Here is a 25,809-nt window from a genome sequence, read left to right as displayed (position 1 = left end):
GTATAAGACCTGTGCTTTCACTTTCTTAAAACAGTGCATTGTCAGTCAAGGAAGAACTTCAGGGTCAACTATCAGCTGTTTATTTTCCACTAACTGATCAAAGTGCAGTTTTTCTTTATTGCATAACCTGCTCAAGTTAAATGTCAGCTGCAGTGCTTTTATTTAGCATTTTTAGAAAACCGTTTTCCCAGAACACCCAAATGCCATGACAAATGTCTGTAATGAGAATGATGTTTGGGCCCTTACTCATTCGTACATACACTGTATGGTCCAATTATATATTGAATGGACACACAGTGAAAACCCAACAGCATGTGTAAATATTAGCTATTGATGTAAAACATCAGTACTGTTTCTAAGTATATTAAAATACAAAGCTGTTTTCAGAAAAGTCCAGGTGCTTAATGTTAGTTTTTTAGTTAATATTCCACACTTTTTAGTGTAGGAAAATGGTGTTGAGAAGATTAAAACATCTAAAGACACATCTAAGAAGATAATCATAAACAGTTTGTTCAATTTCTTTTCCTAGTTTTTGTTACCTTTATACAGCGTCTTGTACTTGTCTAAATTTAAATGTCATCTGCACAGCATCTGTACAGTCTTTTATGTGCCATTTTTAATGACTTCAACTAACCTTAAATAGTTGTTTCAACCAATACTCTTTTTTCAGTATCAGCAAATTAGGAAATTGTGAAACTAATACCAAAATCTATTGATCTAAATCAATCAGATCCTAATACACCTGTGGTATTTAATCAAATATATCATGCCAATGAGAGCATTTAAACTGTCTCCTGATTAATAATTTTTCATCAAAGGACATTAATGCCTACCACCTGCCATTTTAGAAATAATCCACATGAAAATTAAATTAATTTTAAACATGTAAAATGGGCAGATGGCTTTTTCAAGTTTTTAAACTAAATTCAAGCACCATGCAACACATCTGCAGGTAGCACTTCATTGTGCAAATCACACATTCAGAAGCCATTCCATTCACTCAATATCGTGGTACACAGACTTCTCAAAAACATCACTGAAAATGGAAAACCACTAACGCTAACTTGTTAGTGCAAACAGCTGCCCACAAAAATTCGTGGGTGGCATAAATGGTGGGGATTATAATCCAGTTGGAACTGAAGAATTAACTAGTTGTTCTCCGACATCATCACTTAACTCCCTCTAACACGGCTTGAGACAAATCACCCGACAACTCTGTCAGCACAATTTTCTGGGAAATTAACAGGGAAAAATGTCTTGATTTCTTGGCAGCTTTTAGTCACTGGGTAGCCAAGGATTTGACAGGCCAGAACAAGGTGTGTGCTGTAATCGAAAGGGAGAGCCAAGTAACTATGGTGTATTAACCACAGATATGGGCACAATGTTTTTATATGCTTTAAAAAAAAGCATCAGAACTACTAAAGGAGAATATATATGTGTAAGAAAAGGACTGAAAGTCAAGCATCAAAATAGTATTCAAATACTGGACCATGAATCGTGGTACTGTTGTCGGAGTCTAGACTGAGCCTGGGTCACATCACAAGCTGGCTGTCGCGAATCAAGCAGCAGCACGAGACAGGGATGAGTCCTTTTTCTTCAGTGTCCTCATGGCTTTCAGCAAAACCGTGACTTCTGGACCTTCCTGCATGCTTGCATGGCATCACTGGGAGACGAGCTATCCGTCCAATGCTGTGAGGCACTGCAGTGCTGCAACATGTCAGACGATGAACAGCCCTGACAGACGAGTGAGCTGCTGGAGCTTGTCTCCAGCTCGTTCGCCTTCTGCTGTGCAGTTGCAGCTGTGTGTCAAGATCTATAAAACTGGTTGCTAGTCATTGACTGTTTTGAAAGGTTGTTCAATACCAACTCCATTCCCTTTGCAGCTGCCATTTAGTTATATCTTGGGCCTTAAACTTCATTTTCAAGCTATTTACCTCTCAGAGTCCACCTTGTGCCCTCTGCTTCTGGGATGCCAGGGATCGGCAACTGTTTAATAATGGATGAATGGAGACAATGGTTTAATTCCTAGTTCCCAGGTACCATAGAAAATTTTGTTTGCTTTTGCTGACATCTGCTCTAACCAGCATCACCAAGGAACAGCAAGGCCTTGGGAATTTTCTAGAAACTTTTGAATCTAAACCACAGTAATTTGCATGCAAGAGGCAGAGGTTTGTAACCAAACCACCTTTGCAAGCAGCGGTTCCTACTATTGCTGGAGCCTTAAGCAATGTACTTTGCCTAATTCCTCAGCAAAGAAAGCTGTATAAATGTATACTTGTTTTTTACTACAGCTAGACAACATAATGAAGTTGCTTTGGACAAATGCTTACAGGACTAATATACCGAAACATTCGGAAGGATGCATGATCCCAACACAGTGGCACAACCAAGACCGTGTGAAACCTTCTGAAGGACTGAAATGAGCCTGCGATATAAAAAGTCTGCTAGATCATTGCAATATAATAAAGCTGTATATCCAAGCATGTCCATACACATTCACTGGCGAGAATCTTAAACATGACAAAGCAACAAGCTTCACAGTCCACTTGGATGTCATCCTGCTACCCACCACCAATCATCAGCATTAGTTCATACTCTGTGAATTAGGATGCCAGCTGGCACCAGTCTATGCACTCAACATGGGAAAAACTGTCCTAGCTTCTTTGACCACAAGCCCTCCTTAACCCAACACTGATTCAGCGAGACAGGTTCAAATCCCTCTAATTGGCACACAATTCTTCAGCCTCCAGAAAACTCCCTGCCCACTGTGATCAGAAGGCAGGGACAGGACAAGGCAGTGTAGCATGGGCCTGTCTAAAACCATCCATCAGAAGGCCTCTCACTGAGCTCAGACGCCAAGGCAGATGGCTACAGAAGCCAATTCGGCAGCAACCAGAAGCGTCTCGGGCTTCCCACAAACAAAAACTCTGCATGGGCTGCCTTAAAGCAAGTGAGGGACCTAGATTTGAGTTTTTCCCCCCCCTTCTGTTTGACCTCAAGGGCCATACAGTATAAACTGCACTGGATCCACACAGGCGTTTCACAAGGCTTAAGTGAAAGTCTTATCAATATAAGTCTGCTGGTTTCCATAGGACGGACAAAGCTTCATGTTATTTAAAACCATTCCTTCAAAAAAAATTAATGTGATCCAAAAACATTCTTGAAAACAAAGTAGTTCACATGTAGAGACGCGAACCAACGTTATATTTTGAAATCTTAAAATTAAAACGTGTCTGATCAGGACACTCTTTCTCTCCCTCTTTTTCTGGCAAGTTCCTGGTTTTTGTAGTCTTGTCTTTTTAAAATTCAGAAAATCTGTTCAAAATCTGTTCTGGAACAATTTATTTGGAGAAAATCAAGGTTTATCCATTGTTCGAGAACAGGCTTGTTATTCCAGGTTATTCCTAAGCAGTGGCTTTTCCTCCTTATGCTGGGAATAGCTTACAAGGAGGGAATTCAAGCTGAACTACAAGATCAGATACTTCCTCACTGAAAGAAAATAAACCACGGTTTTGTTTTGAAAAACGGACAGAAGCAGTGTAGTTTGCTAAAAGCACTCGTGCAATTTTCCTTCTATGTCCTATCCCACCCCCTTCGTGTCTTTTGGGGGGCTGACCTGGATAAGCAGACCAGGCTGCTCTTGAGCCCCCGCTGTTGACTTCAGACCATGTGCCCCAGATACACCCCAGCCACACTCCCCCCTCGTGACAGACGGGCTCGGCGCACCCCTGAGGCCCCTGTTGCATGTCAGATCACGGCCTGTCTCCTGCTGGGGGTCTGACAACACAAAACCATCCAGCACTGCACACAATCCAGGGCACTGAGCAGGGAGAGGCTTCAGTCCAGACTCTGAGGAAGTGACTTTGTACTAAAGCATTTCAAATAAAACCTTGATAAAACAGTGGAGGCAGTGTTATTGTATTTCTTCCTCCAGCCATTTTCTTGTCTATGTAAAGTCCCACCCATGGAAGTAAACGCACTAACCATTTAGCTCATACCTCACTAATTCTAACCAACAAGACTCTAGATCCTTGTGCAAAAAAGTTTTAGAATTTCTTTTCACAATAGTGCTCTTGTACACACTAGAACCATTACCTTATCCTTAACAGAAGATAAGCCATTAGTGAAAAAGTCCATTAAATACTGTGATAGGTTCAAAAATATACAATTGTGTAGCTGAACAAATCACTAAAATCACTAAAAAAAAACCTGAATATCCAGCCATATGTATTGGCCCCTAAAAAAGTATTTAAAACTTTAACAGAGCTAGCATAATATAGTAATGGAAAACCACTGCACAGTAATACTACCTTTTTTTAGCTGCTGACTTTATAAAGACACGACAGCCAACAACTGTTGAAAAACTATGACTATGAAGGAGTGTTACAAAAACACCGAGAACCAAAACTCAAAACCACAGCAATCAAGACATACCATAGAAGAACCTCAAAAGAACATACCTTTCACTGTCAAGAAGCAGGAGACTGAGTCTGGCAAGTGGTTGTCCTTGTTCAAGAATGTCTAGCTTGTAGCAAGACAAGAAAGTACTTTCTAAAGTGAATGTTCAAGGGGCAGATCAAACTATAACAAGTGATAAGATACAAATCATTGGCATATTACAAACTTTATCACTCTTTTGCCAAAAAAAAATCTGCTAATTCCAAAGGCAGTTTGTTGCCCCTTTCTAAGAATTGTTACCATGTGTTGTTTTTTCCTGGTATTAAGTGGTTTTGCCCAGTTCTATTTCCCAGACTTTCAAAATAAAACAGAACATAAACTTTGCACTCAAATTTGAATGAAATCTGTAATGTAGCACACATCTCCTACTTAAAGTATGTAATCTCATTTATAGAGGCTGATTGGAAGGGCACTGACTGCTTCTGGGTGCAATGGCAGCACTTGAAAGGCCTGTTTTCTCACATTTTCAGCACATCTACAAGAAGGGCGATGATGCTAGGTGATAGAAGTAACAATGGAATGAATTGTGTAAAATTATATGGTATATAATCTAAATAGCAGCTTGAATGTTTAAGGGTGTGACTTTGTTCTGCCTGTGGACACCAGTTTGGTGTAATCATTGCTTTAGGTGGATATACTAAAAATCCTAAAACAAACTGTAGCTTTATGGGCTCTGAAGTGCACTGTATCATTAATGCATCTCAAAACAGAACTCTTTTGGAATTCTAGAAGTTGGAACAGGCTAATGATCTTTACTGTAGCATTCCTTAACACTATTTTAGCAATATTCTGCACAACTAACTATGAGGAAAACCATCTTCAGGAGGTACAACTAAGGCTCCATAACAAAACAGAGATTCATCTCTGTTGCTGAAATTATTTCTGAAAACCTCAGCTGTGAGTTATAAATGGATTATTTTGATAATGTTGAATTGTATACTGGAGTTTAACATCTGGGAAATTGTCTTTTAAAGACAGAACCCAATCAAAAGCACAGACTGTATACTCAATCCCTTAATTTAAAAACTTTCCCAAAACTTCTCTAATAGATTAGATCTATGTACAGTATCTGGCTCTAACCAAGGAAACAAACTTGAGGTCTTTCAAATGCGATTCCTCCCATAATTCCAAGAGCTCTAAAGTAAAATATTCAATAAAAATATTTTGGAATTAATAGTAATCAAAACCACATTTAGTTAAAACACAAAAATACCAAAAGCTTTGTTCACTACTTAAAAATGCTGAATGGAAAAAAGGGCATAAAAAGGCAAAATTTTGTTTAGACTGAAAAGATGTTACCAATTCAATGTAATCAGATGAGAAAAACACTGTTAACCTACTTTTTGTTTGGTTGTTCCTTTTAAAAACCTACCTCGTTAAAAGCCAGTGGAATAGGACCTGGAGACAGACAGTTTAGTCTCAGGCATACTGGTACCCTTCACCTTGCCCCATATCAGGGGAAGCACGTCTTGTCACTCAACGGAGTCAAACACTTCAGTAACTTTGTATCGGGTTCAGTCCTACATTCATTTTGAAGGGACAAACCACTGATGGATACACTAATCACATTTAATGGGAACTTCTGAAAACTAAACATACTTTCATTGGCCCGCCTGAACAGAAACATTCCAAGTTAATGAGCAAACTTAGACTGTAATAAACAAATCTGAAAATGATACCTTCCGTGCAGATATTTTTCCATGTTGAAAAGACAAGAGTGCACAACTATACTTTTTACATTTACAAATGAACCATTTGGTCTCCAAGGAAAAAGAACATTGAAATGTTACATATGGATACCACTATGCACAATTTTGAAAATGTTTTACGTAACTATTGAATGACACTGGGGTTTAATGACTCCTGTGCATGTCAAGCCTTGCAGTTAAGGTTTTCCCAGAGCTAAAAAGATCAGAGTTCCTCCTAAACTGTAAAATCATACTCTTCACTTGCTGGTCAGAATGAATTGAAGTACTTCACAAAAGCAGTTGTTGCCTTACACACACAATTGGAGAGCCTATTACAAGTCTATTTTCATAATATTCAAACCCTGAAGCACAGAACAGACACTGAAAGAGGTGGAAGAGGGGGCTCAGGACTTAGATTTAATGCTCACTTTTGAATACTGAATGCTAGGGAACACATAAAAATAATTTACACCCTCAGCTTCCACAGTCTTATAGTGTGGTGTTGTCGTACAACCTTGCAGTTTCTGTTAACAAATGAAGCACAAGCAAGAAGTGAGCGAGACCAAGAAAAACATCTTCTAGAGACTTTAAAAGACTTAGAAACAACTTCGAGCTTCATATTTTGAAGAACAGAATAAGAGTCAATAGTGGAGTTTAAGTAAGATTGGGTGCAGTTTTGGCACCAGACAGCACAAAGGGGAGAGGTCACACTCACATGGCGGAGGTGCTGGGGGAGCCAGCTGGAGTGTGACAGCTTTGGTAGTCCTCTGCACACTCGCAGATCAGCCGCAGGGTCCGAACTGCAAAACACACCCGGACACATACGTGCAGTCAGTAACTGGGGGGACAGTCTTCCCCGCGGTCTAAAAGAGTCATTGAGCAGGGGCACCCATCTGCCCTCTTGAGGCCTCACCAGGGGTGCTGGAATGGGTCCAGCAGCCAGTGCTCACCAGTGGTGTTCTATCAACTGGGATTTGACTGAAGAGTGAACGAAGTGACCAGAACTGGAGATAAAACCCAAGCTAAGGTACACAGAGGAATCTACCCACATTTCATTATGGCATTGTGATATAACAGTGTAGTTATTTAAAGTGGTGAAAGCTGTCCAGTCATTCTCAAATTTACAAAGCATGGAAAACCACAGAAGAAACACTGCACAGAATTATGGCGCATCTCCACATTATTCTGCATGATGCACAAAAGCCCTTCATTCCAAACCAGTTGTGGTGCAGCAGTTAAACTCTGAACTGGATGAATCCCCTGGAATATTTCAATTTTTATTTGGACATTTTTCACAATAACACTCAACTGTGATGGCTGAGTTCTGAACAAGGATGAAAAAACACAGGAAAATTCCCCATCTTGATTGTCACATTTTCCTGAGCAACTGTATGAGTCAATCTCCACATGAAATATGGTAATTCAATAACCTGCCCAAGGGTAATCTGTGGGTACTTCAGGACCTGGGCAAGACTGCTGGAGTGTTTATAGATAAACTGAGAATATGAGGCAACAGGAATTAACTTTTAATAAAATCTACTTTAAACAAGGATAAGGAATGACAATTTACAATGTTCCAGGCTGTTAAACAAGATGCTATTAATTCCTTAATGGAGTTTGGGTTGAATTTTTCATAGAATTCACCAATAAAGATAAAGTAGATACCAATATCTTACCAATGCATTCCAGTTTCTTTTGTGGACAGAAGTCTTTGGAGATCAGTCTTAATTCTTGCACTGCAGCTTCATAAGGGTAGGAACCAGAGAAGGAAGCCGATTCTGGGGGGAAGAGTTTTGAAGCAACACCCAGATTGGCAGGTGTGACATCTTTGGAAAGCTTCATACTTTTTTCAAACTCCATCTCCTTTAGCCAATACACTTTCCTGAAAAAGGAAAACAAAATGTTGACTCAAAAGGCTGAACTGCTTTAATAACTAGGAATAGCATTTCCTGACATCAGGAAAATGTCAATACTTCACACTAATGTAGCTCAAAATGAAAGAAAAAAAGTGATAATTGTTCAGAGACATGGCCAAGTACTCTAAATGTAAACTTCTCACCACATGATATTTCATTTTACTGAAGTGTGGTCTTCACTTATGTCCTTCCAATCCCCAAGGATTAAATTCAGAACTTTGGACAGCTCTCAAGATTAACCGTGCACTGTTTAAACCAGGAGAGGAACCACCTGGAAGGCTGAGGTTTCAGCAGGTTTCATTCCATCTGGGCTCTAAGCCAAATCATTACTGGCTACCAATTTAACAACGTCTCCAACTCTTCGGGTAATGATCTATATAACTCGTCTCAGATTAAATTTAGCCATGGAACAGACAGAAGGATGTCTGACACCTTCAATAATTAATTCTGTATTCTGTGGCTAGATTTGCTTTGTGTTTCTTTCACTTAAGAGACTAACTAGAAACTAGGGGTTTCTAATCAATCTCTAATGTTTTAGTAACATGCAATCTGTGACTGGCTTGAGAAACAACAGATGTTCCTGGCAGAAGCACTGGAATGAGCATCTCAGTTTTTACATATACATTGCTCTTATCTCAACCTCATTTGAATGTAGTCCTTCAAGAAGAAAAGAATGGAACTAGGTTGCAAAAGTTTCAAATAGATTCAGATGACATAACCTTGTTCAAGCTGTTAAAGAAAAGGACAGAGACCCGAACCCTACCACCCAACATTGCACAGCAGTGCTGTCTACAGTGGAGCAAGTGGATACCAGAGCACCAATTCAATTAGTTCAGGATGGTAAACAGTAACCCAAAATATCTGTAATGAGATTTTGATCTGGTTAATATGGACTTCCTCAAATATGAAGTCATGGATTTTGTGGCATGTAGCACAGCAGTGTAAAACTGAGTTATGGGTCTCAGCAGGTAGGAGTCTTTTGAAATTTTGTTTTTGCATTTGATGAAATGCAAGCACTCCTTTAGGGGAAAAAATTGAATTTTGCACAAAGCATTTAGAACATTTTCAGATTGTATATACACCACTCAGAAATAACCAAATGCAGGATATGCACAGTATAGTGGATGGGGGCTTGTGCAACAATCCCCTCCAGCCTAGACAGACTCAGCAACCATCCTACCTGAAGAGGGCCAGGAGTGGAGCCCAGATCGGGGGAAAGAAGATCTCCTCGATGCTGGCGACACACCGGTCTTTGGAGACTGCAGTGTTCAGGCACTCGAAAGACAAGATGCACAGAGACAGGAGTCGATCTGGGTGGGGGGGAAAGAGAGCAGCTTATTAGCCTCCTGCAGTTGCAGAAACATTTGTGTGAGGACCTGCTTAATGCAGAAAGATCCCAGAGACTGTGCATGCTCTGGTGCTGTGCCAACATGTACAAATTACCTTTACATCAAAGCGGCTCAGGGGAATATGCAGGGAAACACAACAAACGTCTAAATTTAGAATTAAAATTTAGTTTCCTTAAAAAATACTTAAAACCTCTGTCAATCTTGGGTGACTAATCAAGACAGTTTTATTGAGCATGAACATGTACATTATAGGATTGACAGAACGTAGAATATTTTTATATTTAAAAATCCAGCACCCTTTAAAACAATGTCCTAAGGAATGTTATTACAAACAGAACTACTCTTTTGGCTGTCTGAGTTTTGAAAAAGTCACAATTCAATGAGTGCTTACTCAAATACATGTAGGTGGCTGTGTATTGCTTATAAAATGCTGCTCTCTAGTGGTCAAGCAACATACTCAACGATACAACTGAAAAGCGTATTCACAAATCAGAATCCCATCGGTTTTTCACATCCACAGTGTTTCAGCTCATCTCAGACCTCTGACAGAGCTCAGGAAGTTGTTTTAGTCATCAGTTATTGTGTACAGTACCAACAGCTGCTCACAGGGGCCCAGAAAGGGGCACATTCGAGAAATGGGGGCTTTTACCTCCTATGTCCCTTTCTTCCCCATTGCTCACGCCTTCTCCATCCGGTAACCCCTTCATCCCAAACCACAGACAGCCCCAATAACCCCCCCACCTCCCCCAAAATAGCCGTGCACAGGTATGGGCTCAACAACGCTGTGACGGCAACCACTGCTACACCTCCCCTCCCTGGCCTACTGGACCTGTGCAACCAAGAGCTTCCCATCCATGGCCTTACCGAACCTTCCACTGACACCAGGGAAGCGAATACAGCGTGGGTCCTCATCACTAACACCCACACGGGAGGCAGCGTGGGTCCTCATCACTAACACTAACCAGCTGAATTTGCCTGAACTAGGGAAGGGTAGTGAAGAACTGGCACGGTACAAAACACAAGGGAATACCGAGACCAAAAACCACAGATAGTGGAGTAGGACTGCACTCAGCTCATGACCATTTCTGAAGAAAGATGGTGTCTAATATTATGCTACTGCAACCTCAAATTTAAATAGAGAGAGGCTCATTCAAAACTATGAGAAGGACAAATATGAAAAGGTCAATCATCTTTGTGCAAAGATAAGGCAAAACTCCATTCACTTTAATAGGCAAAGCCTATGGATGGAAAAAAAAGAATTAAAAACAAAAAAGCATGCTACGAGTTGTACTGGAACATTTAGAGAAGGATTATGGGACAGACCAATACCTCCAGAGCTCCGATTTGCAAAGTTTGGGAATGCTGTCTCCTGATTGTGAATTCGGCACATCTATCAGTAAACGAAATGCCAGAGACAGACGTCAATACTAACAAGTCCATGAAACATGTCTTAGCAGAGATACAGGCTCACGGTGACCTCCAGTACCTGGAGCCAGCAGCAAATTCCTGCAATCCCAACATTATCAAAAACATTATTTTATCTTTGAAGATAAGGAATGACCAAATGAATTTCCTAGAATTAAGTATGAAGAATACTTTGTTCTCTTTAAAAACAAATCCAGGTTTTAAAACAAAAAAATGAAGTTGTAAAATACCGTTTTTATGCTACAGTTCTTTTATGTAAATGTAATAAACATAAAACATGGACCCTGTCCCAGAGATCAAAAATTCTTTTAAAATTCTACTTTATTCAGGCTTCCAGACAATCCGTACTGACATCGTTACTAGCAGGAGAGGACAAGCGTGTTTCAACCCAGACAGCCCGTACAGCACACCTGGCGTGCTCGTGACAGCCACAATCACACAAGCACGGTCCCAACCTGCGCAGGAAGGAAATCCAAGGCAACGTGTAATGGTGAAGTACACAAAATCTCACATTTTATCAGAGCGCAAACAAAGGAATGAGTCTTCCAAAACAGATCTGAGACAAACACTGCGAAGAGATGAGCTATTTATACATTCAACCTATACTCCCTAGAAGCCAGACTGTAAACAACAACAACAGAGAAATCTATGCTCCTTCAGAGATAAGCAGGTAGCTTAATTTTTTTTAAATAGAATAGGGAAGATTTATTCAGCTTTAGGGAAGAAGTGATATATGCTTAAAAAAGGTTGATATGATCCATTTAGTTTTAGTGTTCTGGCAAACAAAACATCTGGAGATTCAGCCATTTTATCTTGACATTGTTTAATGCTATTATTTATGCTGAAGGCATACTACATACATCCCCATCATTTATATACATTAAACCATACTTGGTGGTTTAATGCACTTCATGGAAGCTGGCAACAATACCTGGTCCTTCAACCCTGAAGAAAGCCCCTCACAGCAGCCACTCACCAATGGAGTTGTGAATCTCCTTCACGACGCCCTTCAGGTGGTCCTGCAGCGCCTTGTCTTCCAGCGCTTGAACCCGGGACCCCGGAACCACCAGCGACTTTGGCCCATCCTCCAGGCCGGCCAGCGGGCTGTCCAGCTGGGTGAGGAACTGCTCCAGATCCTCGAAGGAGCTGTCCACGTCCACCCCGCCGACCGGCTCCTCCCGGTTGGCGTTGTAGTCCTCGATCAGGGGCAGCGAAGTTGCAGACAGGCTGGGCCTCAGCCTCTGGCTGTTGGCGCGGTTCTGCTCCTGCACCGAGCGCAGGCAGTGGACGCTCTGCGAGGCCTTCATGCCAGCGGCGTTGCGGTCCGGGGCCGGCAGCTGGGACGCGCTCCGGGAGGACAGGCTGCTCTTGCTCACGATCGGGTAGAGCTTGTTGTAAATCCTGTACTGCAGCCGCTTCAGCAGCTTCATGATGGGGTGGTCAGGGCAGCTGAGGAAATCAGATCATGCCCGTAAAATAGTCAGATTCTCTTAGTTCTTCAGATAAGGTCCAATAATCTGATCCTTCCTCCCATTTGCTCTAAACATCCATCTATTTCCTTTATTCTGACATATTCCACCACATAGAATATATTCTGTTGTCCCTAAACAACTTCATATTTTCAATATCAACAGTACTGTATTATACTTCCGACACTGGGTTAATGATGGCAATAAAAGAATGAAATGCAGCAGATTACCCCTGGGGAAAACAAAACTAAAGCTGAATTATTTTTACTAAATTTATAGATGGTTTTAAATTCAGGACTCAGCATTACATTCATAACACCCCTTTTAATCCACTGCATGATGAAAAAAAATGTACTTTTTAGCAGTTAGGAATTTGCATACAAACAGCCGATAACAGAATTGAACACTTTTTTTAAAGTTTTGTCCGAGACAGACAGAAAAGCACTATACTGCCAATATATTAATTTTCCATTACATTGTACTACAGATAATGTGCATGGCAGCCCAGTATCATTTCTCTTGCTTGCAATCTTTAGGACTATACTCAAGGGTTAAAGTGTGTGGAACACTTTTCAAAAGATATCAATGAGAATTGACTGAAGTATAGGAAGTGGTAAATGACTGAGGTTGCAGCCACCTTATAATTTTGTCTTCACCTATACCTCCTGTGGCTCAGTGACCTATGGCCCAGATGCACTGACAGAACAGAACAAAACTCAGCTGGAGAAGCTGCAATGATGTGCCTCAGCATGTTGATTATTGACTAATCAAAAACAAACCTCAGAAATCGCCACTGGAAATCTTTACTTCCTGAGAAGCCCCGACTTACTAAAGCTAAGCTGAAATAAGCTGTACATTCTTAATGCTGCACATGCACTATTTTGTCACAACACAACAGCACGACAAAATACCTTTCAAAGATTATAGATGTCTATCAATACTGCATCTGACAGCCAGTTCAGCATGCTATACTTCCCACACTGTAATAGCAATTTGTTACACTTGGGAAACTGGAAACCAATTATGTTTAAATGTCCAATTCACCTGATTTAATTCTGGGAAGATTTAGGGCACTTGATTTCTCACGCTTTTCCACAAGTACCACCAACCACCTGATTCAGAGTCAATCACCTTAAAGCTTCACACAACATTGTAGCCAAGGCCCTGCTGTTTCAAACCATTACAATAACGCAAAGAAAATTTCAAACAACAGGAGACAATCGGCCCGTTTTAGCGCGTTTGCTCTGAGGATCTAACCCAGGTGCTTCTTGAAAGGAGATAGGGTACAAGCTTCAACAACACAGCTGGGTAGCTTGTTCCAGACTCCCACAATATGTACTGTTCTCCCTTTCCTTCTCTTTACCTGACAATGTAGGAGATAAGACCCGTAACCAGAGTCAAATCATTCGGCTTTTTCTTCAGTTTTTCTTTCCACTGCCTAGGCCAGGACTGCAAACGAAACAGGATAGACGATAGGATAGATGGCTATTATTCGACACACAAAGCTATTCTGCAATAAAAACATTAAAAAGTCAGAAAACAGATCAGTCCTCATGGACACTGTCCTTTCAGTATTTGGAAAATAAATGTACCCGTTTTAAAAATGTTTAGCACCCCCAATTGTTTTTAATTCAGAAAACGAATGAAGCTTCCTGACAGAGCCTAGGTGAAGAGAACAGAGTGCAAAGGCAGGCCTTACGTGGTCCTGCTCGTACTCGAGCACGCTGGCGTAGAGGACCCTCAGCTCCTGCTCCTCTGGGGTAGCGGAGACCGCGCTGGAGAACCTCCTGCACACAACACACTGTACTTAGAGAGCTCAGCTCACACACGCAATGATTACAGATAGCCAACTATACACCTGGTCCCGGAGGAACTCTGCGTCTCCTGGGGCGTGCTGTGGCCAAGTTCATCACAGGCTAAGTGGCTTCAGTTTTGTATTTGGGGTATAGCTGTAAACTTGTTTACAGCAACGTAAAGGTGCAAGGGATTCATAACTGGTATTAACACTGTACCAATCTCCTTGAAGCAGCACTGTCTTTATTCAGGTCATTTGCCTGAACTGTAGCCAAAAGAATCTCTAAAGAAGGAAAAAAATTATTGTGGGAGAATCTGATACAGTGTTGTTCCACCTGTGTCTGCTCATCATCAGTTAACTAGCGAGAGCCGTTTAGCCAAAAATAACAGGTGGCAAGCTGAGGTGAGGCTGCATAAAGTTCTATGTGTAGAAGTCGCAAGAAACTGTACTCTTAGAGGTGAGTATTTTGACACTCAGGACTGACTGAAAAAAGTTAAATGTCTAGCAAGCAGATCTATTAAGTCATCTATTAGCACAAGAGATTTAGAGCTCAGCTAGAATGAAAACTCAATGTATTCCTCTAACTACATTGTTAAGAACCACTAAATTACAGGCCCAGAAGCAACACGATGAAATGTTTCAATGTATTGTTTGAACTACTGCACTGTGAAAGTGAAAACTGTGTCCCACAGATATTGAAATATGGCAAAACTGTCTTAAATCACTTGAGGAAGTAATTTAAATCGGTCATTAAACAAAATATAGATTGGAAAAGAAACCAGAATAATTCCAAATTAGTACAAATGGATGACATAAGTAATGATCAGTGGAAATTGATTCTTTATTAATTACATCCAAGAATGTGAATGGAACCACCAAAAGGAGAAAAAAAACATTTTTACCTGTTAGCTTCTTCCTGTAGCCTCAGTCTCCTCTCTTCCATTTTTCTCTGAAGCTATTTGCCTTTGTGATAAGGATCTTTCATCGCCTCATTCCTTTGACAGTCAAAGCAATAGTGAGGGCCAGGCATTCACTCAATTTAGAAACTCCTATTCCCAGCTGCCTTACTTTTATTGGCTACTAATACAGAGCCTGCAACAACTACAGCCCCACTCGTGGGGTAAGAAAGCAATGTTTCAAACAGACTCTATACTTGCCATAGCCACACTGCCCGAGATGTGTTTTATTTCAGAAAATGTGCCACTGCACTGGCAATTAGAGAAGACATAATGCAGGATCAATTATTTTTTATTATTAAATCTTGTCATCGAAAACAGCGCACAATGTTACAAACTCAACTGTTGGACACAGGACAAAATAATGACTTTCAAATCCCACAAATCAAAATAACAACAGGGACCTAAACTCCAACTTAAGCATGGTCAGTGCAACTTCCTACCCAACGATATTAGATGTGCAAGGCTAAGGAGAATCCAATCACGTCACTGTTACATGGGATGAGACACCATTGTAAACATACTTTGGACTTTGAAAAATCTTGGAATAATGGCTCTTGTGCAGAACTAGTGTGCCACACAAAGCAAGCAAATCACAAGGTTTTTAGGTTCTTTGTAAAGGAACAAGTAATGGGTTTATTCCATGCTGGAAAGAGAAGAAAGAAAACAACGTTTCGGCTGTGGAGCCTTCTTAGAGTGTTTCCTTTCAGCATGGAATAAACCTATTACTTGTTCCTTTGCAGCCTACGCATGCTGACACGGCTACCTTACTGAACTACTTATCTTTATCAGGCCTGACTCATACTTGCATCTCGTTAAAAAAGAAAACACATGCATAACATAAGCCAACACTTGTGCAGGACTCTACGAGTACAGGTCAGATACCTCAAGCTGCCTTGGACAGGAAGTTCACAAGAAAAGGTTAAAACCTAAACTAAAATGATTCTGACCAACCTGTTGTCTGTCACAGCTGCTGAAGGCTTTCAACTCTTTGTAATAAGAGGTACAGACCAACATCTATATGCACCTATCAACATCCATATACACACACACAGGTGTACATGCATAAAAATAACAGATTTAAATATACTCAATTTAAGCAATATCATGTATAAGTGACAAACCTTAAGCAATTACATTTACTTGGTTTTTCTGGGTGATGAAAATTATTTCATATGTCATACCTGCCCTTCACAGTTCACCACTATAGAAAGAAATCATCATTGCCAAATGGTAACTAAAATGTTTCTTTCTTAACTGTCCTTTGATCAAACACTAATAAAATGACCTGGAAGACCCTGTTCGTTCATTTGATTCTTCTCAGTCACCTCAATTACCCCATCACAGCCCACATGGTCAAACAGACATTGCAGGACAGTTCTCTATCTAGACTAGAGGATGCAGCGAGAGAGGAAATCAAGTTAATCAAGAGTCTGCTGAAAAGGATACGGCCTCATGTCTTGCTTTGGCTATGATGAGGTTCTCCATCATCTGGCGTTGAAGAGATAAAGTCTGCAGGTAGAAAAAAAAAAGCATAAAAGCATCACGTACATTGCTCACCCCTGGTGAGAAACTGGAACAGTGCCACTATAACATGGGTGAGTGACAGGTTTCAACAACACCATGCCACATCTACAGTACCATAAAGGGAAAAGGCACACAGCAGCCTCAATTCAAAAGCATCCCATAGTGCTTTAATTCACTTGACGTGGCCAGCATGTATTGCAACAGCTGTACGACCTATATCAAATCAGATTTGGAAGCAGTCCCCTCCTGAAGGCTATAAATCTTATAAGGGAGGAGCGGTGGCTCTGTGGCTAAAGATCTGCGCCTGTAGCTGGAAGGTTGCTGGTTCAAATCCCGCAGCCGGGAATCTAGTCTGTTGGGCCCCTGAGCAAGGCCCTTCACCCCAACTGCTCCAGGGGCGCCGTATAATGGCAGACCCTGCACTCTGACCCCAGGCTCTCTCCCTATCTGTGTGTCTCATGGAGAGCAAGCTGGGGTATGTGAAAAGATAATTCCTAATGCAAGAAATTGTAAAGGGTTAATAAAGTGATGTTGTTGTTGTTGTTGTTGTTGTTGCAGTCAAACCCCATCGGGGCAAACCTTGCTGTCTGTTAGTTCTGATCTGCCCATAGAGACCCAGTTTAGAAAGTTGTCTCAAAAAACAAACAATCTTAAAAGTAAACCAGAAATATTACTCCTGAAGATAAGCATCACTATAAACCATCCAAAATGGCATACCGTTATGACCCACCAAGACAGACAAGGCACAAAACATCCCAACTTGGCTGGAGGGAAGATATGGCGTTGCCATTGAGGGTGCTCAAATAGCACCATGGTGTAATAGTTGCTGAGTGACAGCAGTTTGCCCTTTCTTTCAACACGTCCTAATTTTGGTTCCAAGAGCCACTGGACACCACTAATTCACACACACTAATTTGCAGTGACCCTCACCTCACCCTCACAGTCAAGGTGGCCAAGTAGGACTGAACATGAGAAATGGTCCTCATTTTGTGTTCTCTATTGCTGTACACACTTTTAACAGAAAGCAAAAAAAAAAAATTCCACTCTGCCCCCACGTGTAAAGGTATATTTAACTTCACAAATTGAAGTCCCTCTCCAATATTGCACAAAACAATTGTATTTCTATCCCACATTTCTCGTATGTGTCTAGCGCTCTCACCCTTAAGGAATACACCCATGAAGCATTTAAGTCACAGAGCAGGACAATCTTAACATGCTTTTAACAAACTAAAGCCATTTAAGTAGGATGCACAAGAAAATGATTATGAGATCCTATTAAGCAAAAAAAACAATCTTAATTGAAAAAAAACTTTAAATCTTATCTTGCACTTCCTTGAAAAGCGTTTAGATCTTGCACTGCGCGCGCGCGTCGATAGCGGTGGGGTGCTGGGGGGGCGGACATTTAAAGTTTAAAAGGCAAATCATGCTTTCATTGCCTCAAGATAACCCGCCTAATGGGTTTTCAATGACAAGCCCGATGGTAAGGCGTTTTCGAATATATTAAACACTGCCGTCATCAGAGGCACATATTCACCCATCTCCTTCATTCACAAGCGTAGAGATGGATTTTCCCTCCAGCAGTTAGGCGTGCCACGTTAAAACCCTATCAGAAATAATCAATAAAATCCTTCTATACTCGGCAAACCACATCGGTCTCCAAGGCCCCGCAAAATATAAATGACTAATAACTGCAAAGTCAGGAAAACAACACGCAGGAACTCGGATGTTGCCAATTTCGCCAAGTTTGTTTTTAACGCTTTGTCACAAATCGTGGCATAGTATGAAAACGAAATTTACCTTCAAATAAGATTTGAGCTTCCTCCAGTAAACTCGTAAGTCCATACGGGTGACGAATAGTACCGAATCCCACCTTACATAAATAATTAAAACTTTAGAGCAGCTACCAGCAAAACTACCAGCGAAAAAAAAATGTAATTAAATTAAAACATACTTTCCCTATTGTAGAGCGTTTAGCTCGACGTGTCCGTGCGAAAAACAACAACAGAAAAGGAGTGTACGAGGCACCGTCCATCAGAGTTTCTGAAAATAAAAGCTCTTCATTCCCTTCTGCTCGTCTCCTTCTGGAATCTAGTTTCCTCGCAGAAGCAGCGGGACGGGTTTGGGGGGGGGGGATACGCGTGTGCAGTCGCTCTACCTACACCTCGGTTTAAAGGGCTGGGCGGAGAGGACAGCGCCCCGCCCCGAGCGACCCCTGCGGCCGCCGTGGACCACCCACCGCGCGTGACTTCCACTCCAGCCCTCGCATGAATGAACCACCTGGCTGAGCCGCGGCTTCCTCACAGCACCGTGAAGGCTGTTTCGTCAGTCCAGCATCCCCGGAGGAGTCAAACACAGCCCTGTTCCTTCTTTTCCCCTTTGATATATACAAACCGAGAACAGCTTCAGTGGTGGTAAAATTAAAGTCTTGAAAAAGTGCGGGGAGCGTCTGCAAACCCCAATACCATCTACCCAGATGCTGGATTCCGGGCTGGAATTTTCCAGGATCACAACTGATGTTGCTCTGCATTTATAATAACTTTCTTCTCAATCTCTTTGGCAGGTAAGACCACTAAAACGCCACGGGACTCAGCTCCAGGCCTGAACTGTCAGCACCCCTCTCATAATCTAAATTTATCAGTAAACACTGTTTAAACTAGAGCTGATTCGGTATAAAGCCTACAGGGTAAAGCACTGCTCTAATTCTAACTGTTGATCAGCTCTGTAATTTCTGAGCTGTTAAATAGAATTCTAATACAAATATTCTCATGTTTCCACCTTGTCAATGAAATCTTTAAGATTAGGCAGTAGATATCATCCTCTGGTGACCTGTATATTTTTGTTTTGTACTTGGCTGTTCTATCAGCCAAGTAGTTTGCACCAATGACCTGGGTCATGAGGGAAATTCTATAGTTTTCATGTTTTGACAACTTGTTCAAACTACAATTTCAACAAACAGAGTAAAACACATTCATAGAATCCAGTTGTAGTCCATTTCTTTCTAATACACTCAAGCAAGATAAAAGCCTTGTGTACATACAGCCCACATTTCACAAGGTAAAACAATCACAGATAAGAAAATGTTTATGCATTCTGATATCAACCCTCTCCTATCAGTATACATCTCTGCAGCTACCCATTCATTTACTCGATAGTGCTTGTTTCAATAATGCAGAGAAGCTGGCCTGCTGAATTAAAACAATAGATCGCTCTATGCTGTGGACTAAATCCCATTTGCACACACAACCAGCTGAACCAGAAATAGTGCTAATGAGCCTGTAAAAAGTCACTTCGACAGCAACCTTACTGGATGACTGTGCTTCACAACAAATGTTGTCTGAAAACAAGCAACGACCGTATTAACATGCAGGTTGCTCTTCGACTGAAGAAACAAAAGTACCGAGACTCATGTTTCTCTTAAGACAGAAATTAAGCGGTTTCTTCCATTTCCTTTTTACTTGTGTTCACTTTAAACAACGACTGTGAAAGAGGAAAAGGAGGTCAGTGTGATTTATTTCTCCGTTACTGCCAAAACATCTGTTGCGATTTGTGTGGAAATTCTGATGAAAATCAGGAGACCTACAACAAACAAAGTGGCTACTAACTGTGTCCACCTGGTTGCATTGCCTCAATGAGTTGGGTGCCCTCTCACTGACAGTGCAGGCCAGAGGAGAAGAGATACAACAGTGAAACACCGGACCATAGCTCTTACCACAGATACATTTCTACATGAAAATGTACTGCACTATTTGTGATAAACCGACAGATACTGTACGATTCCAGAATTCATTTTTTAAATTTAGGGTAAGGAAGCCATGTAAGCTTTAAGGGTTAATGTAATCTTCAATCTGTTCATTATCTGAGATCTGCTCATCATGGCCATAGGAAGCAGTGGCTGAGAGCCCAAGGCTTGTCCCATCCAGGGGAGACATCACTCCACTGCAGGGTTCTTTATGGGTATGTGTATAAATATGTGTACCTCTCTGCGGTAGATTCAGCTCTCTTTTAGTTGGCCATCTGATATTTCACACTAAGGGGGCTCCTAGTGTCTAAATATTCAGTAATATCAGAATCCATAAAATAACAGTCAGTATAACAGAATCCATAAAATAAAAAAGCTTTTAAAATCTGCGGATCTCAAACAAGACTTCCCCTAAGCCATCATTTACAGTGCTTAAAGAAACCAGCTTCTTTCAAAGTAGGCAGAAAGTCAGCTAGATAAAGGCTCACCAGCGATGTCTTCTGCACAGCCTGGCTGGGGTTCAAACGCGCCACTCGGGCCTCGTAGTTTGCCTTCAGTTTCTCGTTAAGCACTGAAGCCTCTTCAATTGGAGTGAGCTCTCTGCACCAGGAACACACCAGCCATCAGTCACACCAATACCGTGGCAGATAACAAATTATGCTTGACTCTTGCTTAAGTATGAACTTTTTCTTTTTTCCCTCTAAGTATTCTGAGAAAGTAATTCTTGAAGCTCAGGTTCACACAACAAGAGGAGCAACATTTTCGACAGCTGTAGTTCCACCAGCATCGCACTCAGACTTGGGATTCTTCACATTGGTGACTGAACTGAAGGGGCAAATGAACGACAGGAGGGATCACTGGCTGAGAACCGATGTTACACTATGGGATCACTGAATCACAATTATCACACAATAACTTATAACTCACTTCTAATTAGAATGGAAAAATTAAAAATTAATACATTATTTTCCATTTCAAGAGGCACTGCTTAGTATAATACTGTTTCAAAAATGGATCTTAATGCCCAGTAAATGCAACACCTTGAGGCTGAATCAAGTCAGATCTCAGGAGGTCTGTATTCTGGGTCTGAACTGCACTGATACAAGACACAGCTACTGAAAGTGGCCATCTTTCTGATCATAAATCCCGACACAGTGCCTCTGCACAGTGACAGGTAGCACTGTGCTGTAGAAGATGTTGTCATATAGAAGGTATGTTAAACTTAGGCCCTGTACACATAATGAACACTGTAGATCGTCTGGCACACCTGTTCATCTTACAGTGACAGCCCAAATCAGAAACAAGGTCTAAAATATTACTTGTCTGAAGTCCTGCTTAATAAGCAGGGATACACTCTTAATCTGCATGGGAATTCATGGTTAAAGATGATATAAATAAGCACCAGCACGTTTTCTTAAAACAAAATGTGTAAACAAGGGTACTTGAATAAAGGCTGGAGGTGAGCTTACTTTCTCAGACCCTGTGCCTCTGGCACCTGGAGCTTCTGGAAGATCTCGGGGGGCAGGAAGGCAGAGGCTGTTTCTCCTCCGTCGGACAGGACCCTGCGATGACCGGGCTTGTGCGATGGCTTGGGAGGCTCCGGAGGCTGGCACTTCTCCTCTACCTCGCCTTTGGGAAGACGTACCATCAAATCACACATAAGGCACTGACAGACTGTGCCTGGCTTAACCAAGGGAATATCGCCATATTCCATGTTGTGAACAGGCCATTCAGCCCATCAGATCTCTTGCCATTTCTTTATAAGGCTGACAAGATTATGTTTCTCCAATCTGTCTATACACTTTTTAGCCCTGGACTCTGCAACTATGGTACCTGTAAGGGTCCTATATCTGCTTATGAAACAGAGACCAGAACTGAATGCAGTATTACAAATGTGGTCCAACGGTACATGTGCAGTTTGAGCTGATCTTTTCTAGGCTAGCTTCTTATGCAGTTTGTATCTAAGCACCCTGTCCTTCACTACTTGGACTTATACTTCACAATCTTCAAGCTTCTCATACAACTTATTCTGTTTCCTGCTTCTTCACTTCTAAAGTCTAGCAAACACTATCTGTAAGAGTAGAGACAATTTTCAGTGGACGCAAATTATATCAGGATTTGAAGATGACAAATATATATTTTATAAAAGGAATATTTTTTTAGCCTGGAACATAGGGGTTTTAGGAAAGATCCCATCAAGGAGTACACAATTCTGAAAAAGATCAATAAAGTCAACCCAAGTGCCTTGTGTGGCACAACGTGTGCAGCTGACTGAAATCAAGCAAAGCTAAAACTCACCTAGTTTGACCACAGTGGACTTGACTCTTTCCAGGCATTGCTCTGCCAGCTTCAGCATCTTCAGAACTTCCTCTGTTACAATCTCTGTCTTGTCTGCACACAACATTATAACAACATTAACACAAGATTATCAGAGTGCAAAACAGCCAGGCCAGTGACAGTGACCTAGAAAACTCATCAGTGACACAAAATTGACTACATTTTGCACACAACTTTTATTAGTAATAAGTAAACTCAAATGTTTTTTTTTTATTTGATCTTTTGATTCAAATCTTACACACATTCCTGATATCTGCACACAACCATAAAATGCCCAGCTATTTTAGACCAGATCTATTTAATTATTAAAGTTGACTCTTACGTGTTTAAAGCATGCATTTTTAATTTCACATCACTTTGCATTTCATGCCTGAGTTGGGTGAGAGAGACAGCAGCTGCAAAACCACTGTTACAGTTTCTTATGTTTAATGTAGAAGCCGCTGCCATAATTCAAAGAATACTGAATTACTTTACACAGGCTGCAGTCTGCAGTCTGCAGTCTGCAGTCACAGTGGTAAGCTGCAAATACAACGCGTAAAAGAGCCCATCTCCATCTAGCCCGCACAACAGATTTCATGCATATTAGAGATAGCAGGGAACACTTTCTACAACAGCCTGGCTGGGGAAATGGGGCTTATTTTAACTTTAGTCTTCAAAAATGCAAAAGACAAAAATATTTCGTAAGCAACGTCTTCTCAACAAAACGTATAACTCAAGGGAGGGAATGAGTCACATTTTGGCTTCCGTTTTCTTGTAGATTTTCCATTTTTTAGACAGTAAACCAGAAATATATTCCCTCAGATTGTATGCACACATAAGGTCTCTATTATGAAATTTCCTCTTTAGTGGCAGCACATTAGGAAGCACCTTAGGGGCCTTCAAGGTTCTGGGGACAAACATTGTTCTGGGAAGAGGAACAGTTGTGCACACTGCTTTGTTCAATTCAGGATCCTGTTTTATATCGATTCTTATTCAGTATTCTAGCCAATGAAGCACTAAAACTAAAGGTAGGGAGCGTGTCACTTTGCTTCAGTTGATGAGGGTGGAAAACAAACTAACTTGCATCCTAGCGCAGCCGAGCCCCTGTCTAAATTCAAGCACTCCACCTTGAAACTGAGGTCTGAATCTCTGGTGTTTTTCCCGTCTGACTGGTATTCCAGATCAATACGTTTCTGAGAGAGGTGTGATGGTGAAAGGCGAAAAACAATGCCCTTAATCACTGCCACATGAAAAGCCTTTGTGTGTTTGCTGCTGATGAAAGGTTATAAACAATAGTCCACACTATAGCGTAACAATCCTTGTGTGTTTAGTGCTCACTAATACTTGAGTTACTGGTTTCAATCAGATACTGCATCATTAGGTTTTTTTGATCATTACTTATCACTTTTTCTTAAACATTAACTAAGTACTGATAAAGGCTTATGATCTTATTTCATTCCTTTAATCAAGAATCATAACTTTCAGAATTACAGAATTATTTCAATTGCCATTTCATGGACATTGAAGTGTAAAGTAGCAAAAAAAAAAAGCTTCTTACGTTTCGGCACAGCCTCCTCTAGAAGCGCCTGGGAAATGTAGTTAATGCTCTTCAGGTATTCGCAGTAAGCCTCCTGGGGACAAAACAAAGCAGAAACGTGAGCGGTCTTCTTTCAAAGCTCTGTCAGCCTTAAGTACCAATTTGAATTTGAGCCTATTTTGTTATGGAAAGCAGACTGTGGCTTCCAACACCTGAGGGTGCATGGCTCAAAGAGCCAAAATGTTGAATGGAGTTTCATGTTCACAGCACAATTTGTAAACTAAGCAGTAACAGACACTATTCTCTAATTGGCATGGGGCTGTGCAGATGTATTAAATGTGAGAAGCATCCAGAGGAGGGTTACCAGGGATTTGATTATAATTTTGCTACACATTGGTGGTGCTGGAGGGGAGTCTCCATTCTGGAGTGTCCAGAAAAGTGCTATATAACTGTTAGCAATTATTATTATAATGTCCACCACAGGCCAGTGGACCTTCTTCTCTCTTGATGTTGTACACGCAGAGGTCTGAATTGGGGGGGGGGGGGGGGGGGGCAGAGACACCACCTGAAGAGGGCTGATGGGTTTTGGGGGGCAGGGAAGCTGTGCCCACTTGTGGAAACTGTTGATGAGGTTTGGAGGGAGCCCTGTGGGAGGGCTCTCACCCCTGGACAAGATGATCGCAAAAGAAATTATTTTTTACAAAGCAATTAAATATTTAAAAGAAAGAAAACAAAGCTGCCTATTGGCTTAACAATCGTGCTTTAGCCGGACACCAAAATCTTCACCCCTGTGGCTTGTGGTTTGTGGGGAATTTCCGTGCTTGCAGTTTCAGTCGCACCAGCCTTCCAATCAATGCGATCTCTGACATACTTAACAGCAGCAGCTACAGAAGTGTGAATGAGAAGCTTCCGAGGAAAGCACACTGGGCCTGCCTCCCTTCTGTTCCCATCAGAGTCCCACAGGGGTAAAGCCCAGCTGATTCACACAGGACCATGCCCAAATTCGAAACTGGGCAGCACAGAAAAAGAAATTTGCAGTTTCCAGAAAAATAACAATAGAAAGAAATATTTTCTTGTGGACAAACAAAAATAGCTTCACAGCACTTAAAAACATCACGGAAGGGGGTAGGGGAGGTGTCTAACAGCTGTCTTCTGAGCTCAGCAAATTTCTCAGGTGACATTTTCCATCCCACCTTCAGAACAACTCCACCCAGTTTAATCAGATTTTCTCCATTGATCAGGTTCTCAGCTGATGATTTACTAGCTCATTTGAAAAAGAGATCTTGATAGCAGCAAACTTTTTTTAGGATCCTCAAATTTAAATGAATAATCAGAAAAATAAAGTAAGCAAGACTATAGCGGCCTTTGAGTAACTGGAACTGTGTGTGCATATGCTGTTAAACCCGAAAACCACTTGCTATATTTGTACAGTATAAGAACATTTTCCCTGTACAAAAACAAAAAAGTCAGAAACAACCAAATAAAGATATAAAATCAGTCCAAAAGGTAACTTATATAACTTCTTAATTAAGTCACAATATTGGGTAACTTGGTCCTCACATCATCATCATCATTCATATCTGTACATTTGACAGTGCAACTCGCATATGCAAGGGCATGCACCTGTAAATATG

At 41.2% G+C, this 25,809-nt stretch overlaps 1 protein-coding gene across 1 annotated transcript in view; it reads right to left on the bottom strand.

Moving 5' to 3' along the window:
* Positions 1–25,809, bottom strand: part of vps9d1 (VPS9 domain containing 1) — a 40,910-nt gene that overhangs the window by 13,529 nt on the left and 1,572 nt on the right. Inside the window, exons 2-13 of the mRNA XM_088939125.1 lie at positions 24,197–24,269; positions 22,621–22,713; positions 21,792–21,951; positions 20,811–20,922; positions 16,506–16,568; positions 15,003–15,055; positions 14,005–14,092; positions 13,669–13,754; positions 11,813–12,285; positions 9,243–9,372; positions 7,823–8,028; positions 6,862–6,946 (exon numbers count right to left, since the gene is read on the bottom strand). Coding sequence (XP_088795251.1) covers positions 6,862–6,946; positions 7,823–8,028; positions 9,243–9,372; positions 11,813–12,285; positions 13,669–13,754; positions 14,005–14,092; positions 15,003–15,055; positions 16,506–16,568; positions 20,811–20,922; positions 21,792–21,951; positions 22,621–22,713; positions 24,197–24,269 — 1,622 coding nt within the window. The remainder of the gene's footprint in view (positions 1–6,861; positions 6,947–7,822; positions 8,029–9,242; positions 9,373–11,812; positions 12,286–13,668; positions 13,755–14,004; positions 14,093–15,002; positions 15,056–16,505; positions 16,569–20,810; positions 20,923–21,791; positions 21,952–22,620; positions 22,714–24,196; positions 24,270–25,809) is intronic.

This window comes from Atractosteus spatula, chromosome 21 (genome assembly GCF_055471065.1).
Source record: "Atractosteus spatula isolate fAtrSpa1 chromosome 21, fAtrSpa1.hap1, whole genome shotgun sequence".
In the NCBI taxonomy this organism is placed as follows: domain Eukaryota; kingdom Metazoa; phylum Chordata; class Actinopteri; order Semionotiformes; family Lepisosteidae; genus Atractosteus; species Atractosteus spatula.
This window is presented reverse-complemented; position numbering and strand designations above follow the sequence as displayed.